At 46.9% G+C, this 12,921-nt stretch overlaps 1 protein-coding gene across 4 annotated transcripts in view; it reads left to right on the plus strand.

Annotated features, from left to right (window-relative positions):
- The first annotated feature begins 200 nt into the window (after positions 1-200).
- The window catches only part of LEF1 (lymphoid enhancer binding factor 1), a 69,264-nt gene continuing 56,543 nt past the window's right edge, over positions 201-12,921 (plus strand). For all 4 annotated transcript variants that reach the window (XM_086464720.1, XM_086464722.1, XM_086464721.1 and 1 more), the window contains exons 1-3: positions 201-410; positions 1,358-1,421; positions 2,900-3,033. In XM_086464720.1, the coding sequence (XP_086320846.1) occupies positions 201-410; positions 1,358-1,421; positions 2,900-3,033 (408 nt within the window). The remainder of the gene's footprint in view (positions 411-1,357; positions 1,422-2,899; positions 3,034-12,921) is intronic.

Here is a 12,921-nt window from a genome sequence, read left to right on the forward strand (position 1 = left end):
GTGCGGGGGTCTCCAGCTGCCGAGAGCAGCCCCGAGGACTTCACGGGATTTTTCCTTCTCTCCTCCTTCTCCTCCTCTCTCCTCCTCCCTCCTCTCTTCTCCTCCTCCTCCTCCTCCTCCTCCCCCCGCTGCTCCTCCCGCTCCCGCTCCCCTTCCCGCGGCGGGCCGGCGGCCGCAGCAGACGCCGCGCTGCCGTGAGGATGCCGCAGCTGCCGGGGGCCGGGGGCGGTGGGGGGGACCCGGAGCTCTGCGCCACCGACGAGATGATCCCCTTCAAGGACGAGGGGGACCCCCAGAAGGAGAAGATCTTCGCCGAGATCAGTCACCCCGAGGAGGAGGGCGACCTGGCCGACATCAAGTCCTCCCTCGTCAACGAGTCCGAGATCGCCCCTGGCGCCAACGGGCACGAGGTGCGCGGCCGCGGGGGCTCCGCGGGGTAGCGCGGAGCGGCCGCGGGGGCGCCGCCGGATGCCGGCGGGCTCCAGATGCCGCCGAGAGGGAGGGAGGGAGGGAGGGAGGGAGCGAGCTTCGGCGGGGCACAGGGAAACCCCTGTTTTTCGAATTTCCCTTTTAAAAAAAAAATCATCCCATCTCAACTCGGGTTTCCAGAGGGGCGGTGGACAGAGCCGGCAGGGCTCCGCGCCCCTCCGCGCCCGGCGGGGGGCTGGGATGGGGTTGAGGGGGCGGCCCCCTCCGCGCTTCGGCCCGGGACGAGAAAGTTCCTGCGAGTGCCCCGACGGTGCGGTGGTGTTAGACCTCCAGCAGCCGTGAAATTTCCTCGGTAAAATCAGCGGGGTCGGAGCATTAGCCGTAAACTCTTTAAGGGATTTGCATAAAACTGTTAGGGAAGAAATTCCCGACACTAAAACAACTTCAGGGCAAGCGGGGAACCGGCTTTTTTTTTTTTTTTTTTTTTTCTTTCTTCCTTTTTAAAAAAATTTCTTTCCTTTTTTGTTGTTTTTGTTTTTCTTTTTTTATCCCCTAAAGATCTGGTAAGGAGGGCAACCTGATTTTCGTTATTATTTTTGGTATCTTTTTACCAAGAGTGTTTTAACCACCGAAGCTCCAAATATTTTACAGAAATAAGCCCCTTCTATTAAATGTAGGGTGCTTCTGGTAGAAACGCTTAACAAAGCCCCATAGTTATTAACATTGTCATAAAATGATCGTTTACACAAATATTTCTGGTACAGTTGCCTTCCAAGTGACTTAAGAGGGAAAGAAAGATGCTTATCTCTTGCCCTAACTTTTTTCTTTCTACAAGAAGCTGTAGCTCTGTGATTGACAAATAAGCATCCATACAATGACTTTTCTTCTATTTCTTCTTCTTTTCTGATGGTGGATTCTCTGCGGTCAGGTTTCCAGGCAGACTCAAGCACAGGATTCCTACCATGATAAAGGCAGAGAGCACCCTGAGGAAGGTGAGAAACCCACAGTCCTGTCTTGCGATATTGTCCCTCTTAGTCCCCCAGTGAGCCTTCACACAGTCCTTAAGCTGGAGCTTGGTTTCTTTTGGGAAACATAAATTTAGTACCATTTGGGGAAGGGGGGTGCCAGGGTGCTTTCAGAGCATATTTAAAAAGGACATGAATGTGCAGCATGTTTATCTTGAGCGACCAAATGGTATTTCAGTTGTTTAGAAACTGATAAGTGGACCAAATGGATCTTTGCTGAAGAAATAACTATTTTTAGAATATCATCTTAAACATATCTATCTCTTCTCTCATACAGTGCAGCTGAGTTGCGTGTGTTCAGAAGCTCTGCTTTTACCCCATAGCCAAAGTCTGACACTTAAACCTCCTCTTCCAAATCTGATCATGAACAGACCTCTTGCTTTTTTGATGTACCAGCTGGTTAATTTTGATTGGGGAGGACAGAGGAAATAACAGAATTCATTGAGTATCACTTGGGAAGCTGGACATGCGTACAAAGAATGTGTCCTGTGAAGGATGGAAGATTATGTTTAAAATTAAATGCTTATCATCACAAACTAAAATAGATCATAAATTCCATATAAAGGCAGACACAGTTCAGTCCTGGTGCTTTCCGGGACTTTGTGGCGATCTTTCTTCAAACTAGTCATTAAACAGCCTAAAAGCGATAATGTCTATGCCCGTAGCATTTTGGCAACGAGGGGGAGGAGGTCAGCTCTGCGTAGTTTTCTTTTCAGCTTTGCATCCTCTTAAAACCTCACCTTCAAGTAGCAGCATTGTCAACAGTCGTAAGGTGGGAGACATGTTCGCTCCCCTTTGCAGGACCTGGACCTAAATTTTTTGTTTTCCTCCCTCACCTGGCTTGCTTCTTGACTGTAGTTCCGTGTGTGTTCAATAGCCTCCCCCCACCTCAAATTGTTAGGGTCTCAGCCAGCCTCTGCCTTCTGATTGTTCCCAGTGAGCGTGGCCAGAATGAATTGTTCACTGCACGCAGTGGCTCAGAGAGAGAAGGGAATTATTGTATCTAGTTATCACTGCCCTCTTCCTCCCTTTCCTAACAATGATGTTGGAAACCCATACTGGCAATACTTCTGAATCCACAAATCCTAGCGGGATGTATAAAATGGGGGAAAACTGCTGCTCGAGAAATGTGATGTCATTGCTGATGTTTCTGCCTTGATTTGAACAGAGACTAGCGAAATAAATTGGTTACTCTGAGGCTGTTCCATATTTTAAGAATAAACTCCTCACTGAGAGTACTTGCTCCTTTAAGAATTAACTCGTCTTAAAAAAAAAATGTTATTGCAAATTGCTGCAGACCACTTTCTGTCAGAGGTAATTTCCACGAGTAAGGAAACGTTTGCATGCAGAACATTTTTATGAATGCACAGTACCTGTTTAAGTGCTCTAACTTACAAGAAATGTGTATGTGGGGAATAATGTAATCATTGTTTCCTCTTCCATAGGAAAGCATCCAGACAGTGGCTTATACGGCAAGGGACCATCATACTCTGGTTATTCTGGGTATATCATGATGCCAAATATGAATAACGACCCGTACATGCCTAATGGATCTCTGTCGCCACCCATCCCCAGAACAGTGAGTTATCTCTTCTGAAGACCGGTTTTGGCGAGCTGGGTCTCCTCCTGTTGGGTCTGCAGTGCGTGCTCACGCTGGGGTTTTTTGGGTAGCTTCAGTTACGGTGAAGGTTGCGCTTCTGCTGTTCAGAGCCTCCATCCAGTGGAGTGGGAGAGCTCTTAGAGGTGTTGGTCATGATCGTGGTGGAAAAGCTGAGATTAATGTCTGCGGTGTCTGATGTCCTTTGAATAGGGCTGGGGGCTTTGTGGGGGGAGCCTTGGTTTACAACTGTAGGATAGTGTATGGCGGAATGATGTAAATGCCGTCTTTGTAGTGACTGGGACAGATGTGAATTTTCTGGCTTTAACTCTTCGTTTGTTGAGCAAAATCGGGGGCTGGAAGCAGAACTGCTAAAGTTGCTTGTCAGTAAGATGAAAAGATTGGATTCTTGTTTTTTCTGCCTTCAGATATGGCATTGCTCTTTGCTGATGGATATTTATTTCTGCCATCAGTCGTTCTGTGAGAAGGATTTATACGTCTGGCAGTATTGCTTTGAAACATACTCCATATCTTCAGCCACAAATTATGAAATGGTCATTTAGGAATTAATACCAACCGTGATGCAGTAGTTACAGCTTTCCTTTTCGTTGTGGTGGGCACTGATTCTTCCAGGTTGGTCCCTCTGTTTCCAGTGCAGATGCATGCTTGATGGATTTTAATGTACTTTTAATTTTGGTCAGTCAATTCCCATTTATTTTTGTAAACCTTTTGGTATACATATAGAGCGATGGGGAGGCAATGTTAAAATGAGCTGTGGAAATTAGGTTGGTAGAACTGGAGTGGAGCGGGAAACACATTTGCTTGTAGGCGTCCTGCTGGAAAAATGCCGCTGCAGTCGGGTATGTTGTGATACGAGAAGTTGGATGCTGTTATTTCCCTATGATAAGGCAATTTTCTGTCTTAACTGGCTCTTAGATTTTTACTTGGCTGACTGTGTCAAACAACTGGCATTATTTTGCGTTCCGACATTCTTGATTTTTCTTCAGGGTTGTGGCTTTTGACTTCAGAAACAAAGAAGAGGGGGCCTGATCTGTATTGATAATTTGACAGTAGCAAAGCGTGTTAAATTAGTGAATGTTCGGGTTCAGAATGGCAGGGCAGTTTGGCACTCGGAAACACGTGGATCTGCCCTTTTTGTATGTCACCGTTTGCGTTTGAAAGATGCAGAAACTCATGCAATAGATTGCTTCCTATAGCTATGGGGGGGTGGTTTGTGTATAAACTACAGTTCAGAGGCCTACAGCCATTTAGGGTGAAGCATGATGACCACGGTCTGTTGGCATTTGTTGTCGTAAACACTGCTCTACAGAAAACTTCAGTTTGGATCTATCGTGGGGAAGAGGATGCAGCTTCTCGAGAGGGCACCGAGACTCAAACCTGCCCCTTTGAGGACTGGGAAACTTGAGACCTTTTTTTACCCCCTCTTTCCCACGTTACCTTCCCAACAAAGTCCCTAGTGCTGGTGCAAGGCTTTGAACAACAAAATCTAGTTTAATTATTCACCGAGGATTTTCTCTGCGTGTGCGTGCCATGGAGCTGCCGCTCTTTACTGGTACGGCATCGATGCCCCCAGAATATTGGCTTCTGGCGGAGGTTGTCTGTCTGCCGCAGGTACTTGAGGCACTGTCCTACCTACTTGAGGTACATTGGAGGGAAGGAGGGGGATAACGCATCTGCTTTCTAATTGTAAAGCTGCTTGCCGAACATCTGAGGGGCTGATTTAGTTCAGTGTTGCTCTTGCGTGTTAGAGCAGCACCACTGTTTCGGTCAAATGGTGCTGTTACAGGGCTGCGATGTTGACATAAACCTGGAGTCCTTTCAGTTTAACCACAAGGCTACACGCTTGAGTTATTAAATATTTTTTTTTGTTTAATTGAACTGTAATCTTTGTTAGTCCCCTAGCTGACAGCTGGGTTTTAATGCGCGCGGGATCAAAACGCCACATCCAGGAGATGACACGCTCGCTCGCTTCATGGTTAACCACAGCTCCAGCGCCGGCGCTGCTGCTGCCCCTTCACCTTTGCGGGGTCCCAGCTTTGCTCTTGCTCCCCTATTTGTGGGGGGATGTGCCGAGCAAGCCGAGGAGGTGGCGGTCTCCCCTGGGGTGTCAGTCCCCGGCCATTTGTGCGTGGAGCAGCCCGGCGGTGTGTACCTGCGCCCTGCCATTTGCATGACAAAGCCGCTCCTTGTTGATGCATCTGTTGCCCGGAGGTGTTAGGCAGGATTAAAAAGCCTCCCTGGGGCGCTGAATCTTCCACCCCCCCCCACCCCCCACCCCCCCCCCCCGCCTTGCAAGGACCCGGCTGCCACAAACTGCCCAGGGGATGCGCCCCCGGGGAAACGAGGCCAGACCCAGGACAGGGACCACCATCTCTGACCGAGGCAGCCTCGGCTCGCTGTGCCAGGACAGAGAGAGCAAAGCTTGTTTGGAATGGGAAAAAAAGTTACTTTCACCAGCATATGTAGGGAAAAAAAATGCCTTTTTTTAAAAAAAAGGCAGCGAAAGCTTTACTTTCTTGCTTTGTAAAATTAAAAATACAAATAATCAGACACAACATGTCTTAAAAGAAAGAAACCGAAGTGTAATTTCAGTGGAGCTTTTGGAGGGGAGAGGGTGTATGGGGAGGATTTCAAATCTTCCAAAATCTGCTATTGTTAAGAGTGGTCTCATCTTCCCCGTTCTCCTCCTCTTTTTTTTTTTTTTTTTAAATTTTATTTTACTGGCAACTGATTTGCCTTTTACATGTTGTATTTACAGGAGCAGGAGAGTGTTAATTACAAGTTCAGGTACAAGCCTCTCACCACAGTATGTATTTTTATCAGATAGCTGGGTAAGTGAAAAGGCAAAGCAGTTGGTTTGGGTGGCTGCAGGAGAAGTGGCACGTGATGGTGCTAAAACCGCAGTAACACCTGGTGAATGTGCATCCTGTGTGCTTCAGATATCTTTTGGTGGTTTCTCAGCATCGTGAGGGTACTGAGGATGGGAGATGGAGACAGCTGTTTGTTTTCTAACATGTCCACACATGGGAAGGAGGGAGGTTTTTCTTACTTTTTCATTGACAAGACTAGTTTTGGGGTAGCAAACCTGTCTTGTCTGTGTGATGAGAATGCGGGAGCAAAGGAGGTAACTGAAGAATAATAATTTCTATGTGTCTTAAATTAATCCAGAAAATAATTTTGTCTTTGTTCCTCCCTCTTTCCCAGTAAGTTAAAGTTTCCGTGTGAAGATAGAGGATTTCTGCAACCTCCCTTTTGTCTGTTCTTATCTGTTCTTGGGGTCTCGGTTTATTTCTTCATGGCTAAACTGTCTCTGTAGCAGCTGGAGGTGTTAAATAGGTTGGAAGATACAATCTATAAACACCTTAAGGCAACTTGCACAACACAGCATATCCATTTGGAAATGATGAGGAATTCTGCTAAGAGTGTGAACGCAGGGAACAACGTTTATAAGCGGGATCCACCCTATCCTTGCTGAAGTTTTGGATATTCCTTGTTTGCTTCTGCGTGGCAAGGGTTGTGGAGATAGCTCCTGTCTTGAAGAGCTAATGTCCCAGGAGAAATTGTGCAGATAATATGGCCAGGAGGAAGGATGAGGATAGAAATAACAAGAATGACTGACTACAGAGCATCAGTAAGAGGATTTTGTTTCCCTAGCTGCACCTTTCTGTCCCTCTGAAAGCAGGCTGGTTCATTTACAAGTGGGGAGTTTTTGGGACCCCAAGGGGAATGTATGGGAGCTGCAGAAGGACACGAACCTGATTTTTCATAATACTGTCATTTCCTGAGAGCTTGCTTCTGCTGACTGTGCAATTGTAGGCACTTGCTGGGCGTCGTGGTCAGCTGAAAGCTCCCTGGCCCACTATGAAATGGGCTTTGTAGCACAGATGTTGGGGCTCAGCTCCTGCTCCCGTATCGCCCATTGGAAACTTTGCACTAATTCCCAAGTTGGCATTGGAGGAGGAAGCTCTGAGGGCCATAGGAAGCTGTGGTCCTGTCGCATGTCTCTTTCTTCCCCCTGCAACCCCAGACCTGTGCCTGGGGAAACGAGTTGCACAGTTAACCAAGGGGCTCGACAAGCCAGAGCTGCACACCCAGCACTGAGGCTCTGCTGCTTCGCCTTGCGTGGCACATGTCTTCTCAATGGAGTTGAATGATGCCGATTAGCTCCTTAAATAACTTAAATGAGGTGCGGAGGACCACAAAGGTTCCTGACTCTATGGAAGCAGAACTTGCCGGGGTTTATTTGGGTTTGCATGGAGAGGAATTTTAGCACTATTTGCTGAGGGGCTTGGTAAGTCATGCCAAATATCAGTGCTGGGGGAGAGGAGGAATCTGCTCAGCGCTAATAGAGGGACCTTGCTGCTACGAATGCGTCTGTCAGCTGCTCTGACTCAAGCATCGCAGCTGATCAGTCTAAGATACAAGCCAGGTCTCTGCAAAACACGAGTCCAAGCCATGGATGGTCATGGGCCAAGTTTTGGTGGTGCTTTCTTTCTCCCCCTTAGTGAAATTAATTCTCCATTTGGAAATGGGGGCAGAAGAAGTTACTGTGGTGCCTCTAGGTTGGCCTTTGTCTGAAGCTTGATCTGGTTGCTTGTGATGAGATGGCACAATTCAGGCAGAGTCCTATGTACGTATGTCCATCGTTCGTGTGGTCTTTGGGCACATACTGGTGAAGAAAACAGCCTTTCTGCTTTTGCTGCCTTCCCCTTGTCAGGGTGACGCAATTAGCAAATCTATCTAATTGTGAACGGGCAAGGGGGAAATAAAATGTTCTCCTGACATCTCAGAGGCAGCAATTGCGAGTGCGTGTCTTCAACAGAGGTGTAATCAAAACCCCCACCCATTACAAATCATCAAAGTTGGAGCCTTTGTGTATCAATATGTGTGTATGCTTATGTCTTAAATCTCCTTTTTTTTTCTGTATATCTGGGAGCTAATTCAATACAAACTGTAAACAGTGAAGCTGTCACTTACAGTTTAAGGTGGTTTAAAAGCAAAATGTCATTCCTGCTGTTTTGGTGCTGTACCACCTCTTCCCAAACTTAATCCCAGCCCAGAAAAAATGTTAATAAGAATAGCTTGTTTTGGGCTGCCAGTGCCAGGGAGGATATGGCTCAAGAAGAAAGCTTGAAGCTCCACAGGTTTAGGCATCAAAAGAGGAAAAGACTTTTTCCAGATACTTGCAGGGCTGCATGCCTGCAGGCGTTGAAAAGCCTGGGTACCGCAGGCCTGCCTCCTCCCCAGTACTTTAACTTCTGTTTATAGTTAGGGAAAACTCCTCCTGATACAGGGAGGAAATAACCCACACAAAAGCATTTTACTGCTGCTATAATATTTCTGAAGTCCTATTAGAGGCATGTGCTTTTTGCTGGTAGTAAAACGCTGTCTCTTAGAAAAAGACAGACGTGCAAGAGTCTGCTTTAATACGGACCCCGAAGATTTTTCAGCCCAAGGGCTGTGCATCGCGTGGCCCGCTGTGATCTCCTGTGTTGCTCTCGCATGGATGGACACCAGTCCGGTGTGTGGCTGGTCCAAGGGAAATGCTGCCACGAGCCAGGCAGTCTCGACCTGGTGGAGGCAGGTTGTCCTCGGCGTGCGTCCTCCCCACTGCTGCAGGAGAGCCATGTGCCGTTGTGTGTAAATGACCCCCCTTTACCCAAAACCGCCCCTGGCCTGGCTGGCAGGCATTTATCTCTAAGCTGGTTTTAGCCGTAAGGCATGTTTGGCGTGAAGGCTGTTCTCATCTGGCCGTTGGGTTTGGTCACTTCTTGCAGGACGCTGGGGGGAAGGTGGCGCAGCTGCTTGGCGTGCTGCTCCTGCCCGGGCAGTTGAGGATTAGTGTCTCTGTCACTCTGGCCCTTCGTAAGCATTAGCTTCACTTAAGAAAATTGCATTCAGAATAACTTAATCTAGCAACCCAATGGCTTCTATTTTGAGACTTGGATCTTGTGGATATGTTTATTTAGTTTGGGTTTCCCACTTCAAAGGAATCTGTCCTCTCAGCAAGAAAGTGATTGAGCACTTAAATAAAAACGTATTCATTGAATCTTTGGGATTGAGCTAAAAGTGCAGTAGGGAGTTAACATGTGCACCAACTGTGCTAATCAGCTAGGGATTGCCTGTTCCCCTAAAGGGGAAGAAAAGCGGTCCAAACTGCCTGAGGAGAAGTGGCATGCCTTCCCCTGGCTTTGGGTGGTGGTGTTGCTCACTGATGCCTCAGACTGAGATGAAGAACTTAGAATATCTTTGCCTGTGATCATCAAAGGTACAATTCTGTCGTGTAGAAGAGCATTTTCAGGAAGCTGAAAGGTCAACTCAGTATTCGTTTATTTTCTTTAAGTGACTGGATATAGGTGAAATTGAGGCATAAAATCAATAGAATGAAGCTTAGTCAGCAAAAGTTCCAAGTTACGAAGATTGAATATCTATAAAATGGGCAGCTTAACTTAAAAGTAAATGTACTGTTATCACCAGCTGTAACACGTAAACCAGAGAATTGCTTTGGTTAGGAGTTATTAGGCAAGACAGAGAGCAGTTAATTCCCCAAGGCATCTGTCTATCCAAGTGCTTTCAGTACTCTAGCCCTGTATTTCAGACAGTGCTGTACAAGTCGTGGGTGGGTCTGCTTCTCCTGGGCTGGTGCACAGGGGGGAAGACTCTTGTGAGCCTGTGATTTCATGGATGTGTTTGTCTTGAAGCACCTTTGCAAAATGCTGGTGCTTCAAACGAAGCTGATGGCAGCTCGACTTCCCCCTTGGCTGACTTGAATGGAGCTCTGGACAGGGCTGCAGGGGTTATCCAAAGAAAACTAGTCTGGAAATGGTCTGATTCATCATGTACGACTAGAAAAATAGGGAAAGGGAACATGGGGCTTTTGTTGGACCGTTTTGTTGTCTCAGCAGTGGATAGTGGTGAGCTCTGAAAAGCTATCCCTATGGGAGCTGTGTTTCTGTGTTGGGGTCCTAGTGATGCCAGCTGCTCGAAGCCAATGCTCTGTCTCAGTAACTGGCCACTTAGCTATGCTATAAGGCTCTATTTCTTCAGTTTTCTGCCTCTTTCTGTATTTCAGAACTGCCTCAGAGATTTATCTTTGTGACTGTCTGTTGTCTCTCCGCAGTTTTGGGATATCATCTTGCCTTGATCTTTCTTCATTCCTCCCAAATCTTGCATTGGCAAGCTTTGTCTAGCATAAAGAAAGTACAATACGGAGGTGATGACTAAAGGCGTCAACGCTTGTTGAATGCAGACTGTGCTTGGGCAGAAGGCCTTTTCCCTGGCAATGTGCTAAAATGCAGATAAACTGCGTCCAGCGGCGCAAATGTGTTTACTTTGTTAAAATGCCACAATCCAGCAATTTGTTCAGGGTCTGTAGTTTCTAAAGTTTGACTGCTCCTGTATCAGGTTTAGGAAGCTACGGTTACAAGCAGTAATTGTGGGTTTGGTTGTGCTCTATCCCCCCCCAGTCCTGTACTGCCTTCATTACAGTTTAGTGTACCGCTGGTGTACCCCCACAGTGAGCAAGGTTCCTGCCACCGACCCACATTATGTCTCACTCGGCTGTGCTGCGGAACGGCCCTGCAGCGCATCTTCCCATCGCGTGGCTTTCCAAATTCATTTTTACGAAGCAGTTTCCTTCTCACATCTGTGCCCTCTCCTCAATTTAGGGTTTGTGGCAGCTTGTTTCCTCGCGTGGCACTCCTTGCGGCAGTCAGGTTGGCAGCATTTCTGTTTCTTAAACTGGAGAAACACTGGTTACGGAAAAGTTGAAGTGAAGTAGGAGAATAGGTGGACTGGACACAGTGCAGCGCCCCCTCTGAATTGGGGGAGAATCTGATTTCTCCCATCAACATCTGCATGTGAGTTAGCCCCTATGAAGAGTAAAAGTTGTCCCCAGTGTTCACATACAGGTCCTCCTCTCTCAAACACAAACGCATGCACAGGTTCAGCCTCTTGGGGAGCTTACGGGAGCGGGGTGGGAGCGAGCAGGTGGGTGACGGTCAGGTGTAGGGGCCTGGGGCGGTGGGGCAGGCTGCAGCGTGCCCAGGTCCCCTCCAGCCTGCTGGGGATCGACGCGGAATGGAAAAATGAGCTCACCGAGCTGGCGCTGGGAGAACTTTTGAGGAAATTGAGGAAATAAGACATATATCGAACATACTAAAGTACATTCTGAAAAGCATAAGCAATTAAAATAATTTAACCTGCAGAACGCCCTTAAAGCTTTTTGTTTTGCTGCCCTCTGACACTAGCATGCTGGGTAGTATTTGTGCCTCTTCTCTACTGCCTGATTTCCTCCTGCATGCAACTGAAACTGCTTAAAAAAGTAAGTTTGAACCAACCGTGTTGGATTTGGAAAATTTTTTACTCAAAACCTTCTCCCTCACATGTTATTTCATGTCTTAAATACTCCTGGTATAGGGACAAAAGGAAGCTGTGCTGGTTTTAAAGGGAAAAAAAAAATAAAAAAGCTTAGCTCTCAAGTGTGTGGATTTTTTCTGGTTTTGTTGAGACTTTTTTTCCTCTCTCAGTTATTTTGAGGATATTTCTAAGATAATAGTGCAGAGATCCTGTTTTGCATGCAAATCTTCAGAAGGAAAACTCGGAATAGGAGAACTGCAAAAAAATGCTAATTTATTAGGCAACTCCCCAGACAGTTTGACAGCGCTATTGCAAACACTTTTTTTTTTTTAAACTGTAAACTACTAAGATTCTTCTTGGAGTGACCTGTAAAAGATGACTTCATACTTTGTAAGAAGGAAATATTAAAAGACTCTAGGAGAGCTGGTCAAAATGCTGATTTGCTTGAAACTTTAATTCAAGGGCCCTCCCAAAACAACTTGGGTAGAAAGCTTTCCCTTTTTCTTTGAAACTTTAAATCCTCCCTTTTCTTTCTTTTTCTTTTCAGGGATATGTGTGTAAATGAGAGTATTACAGGTTAATGGGGCAGAACAATAAATATTCAGTCGGGAAATGTGGTTTCATCAAAGCCAGTTCAGAAACCGCTGTGTTCAGGGCACAGGCAGACTTTTTAGGAGAAGGAGATTTCAGAGGGGTTTTGTGGAGCTTGTCTTCCAGCTCTGGCTCAAGGACTGCAAGTAAATACATTCGGTTAGTTAAACAGTTGTGCTCACTGCACAAAAAAATGCCCTCCTCCATTAAATAAATCTTTCTAGCCAATGTCTAGTGGGCAAAGCATTTTTTCAGGTTCAGTCAGCAGAAGAGCCTGTGGGTGAGTCTTGCATTTCTCTTCTGGAGGTGGTGTTTCACAGTCCAGGAGCACGTAGCTCACAAGTCACCCATGGGCTGATGTTGGCCTTTCGTGCATTACCTGCATCCCCTCTCCTCTGCTGGATTCTGTCGGTCCTCCCAGGCAGGGATGGCTGGTTAAGACAGTGCTCGAGGTTTGAGACTAGGGGGTTAAGCCAGGCCTGGGAGAGCTGGCTGTAGCAATGCAAGTGCCACTGGTAGCTTATAGCTGTTTCGGGGGTGGAGCAAAAGTTTGTGCCTGTGCAATTAAGCATGAAATAGGTAAATTCTGTGTATAATTACCCAACGTAGAGTCGAGTATGAGGACATGACCCATGGAAATTGCAGTGCGTTGGTGGCTGCTGGCAGATTCCTGGGAGGTATCCCTGGCACCCACGCTGTCATGGGGGAGGTAATGTCCTCTGCCTCCCACCACCCTGCTCCCAAAAGCAGAGGCACAGTCTAGGATGACGCTTCTGCAAATGAGGACCCAAAAAAGCAACATTTGTTCAGAGACTTAGAGGAAGGTGATGGCAGAGGTGGGGACAAAATCCGTGTTTCCTGAGTTTGCTTCAGGAGCCCACCTGAAAGATGGCTCACTTT

This window comes from Leptosomus discolor, chromosome 4 (assembly GCF_034619465.1).
Source record: "Leptosomus discolor isolate bLepDis1 chromosome 4, bLepDis1.hap2, whole genome shotgun sequence".
In the NCBI taxonomy this organism is placed as follows: Eukaryota; Metazoa; Chordata; class Aves; order Leptosomiformes; family Leptosomidae; genus Leptosomus; species Leptosomus discolor.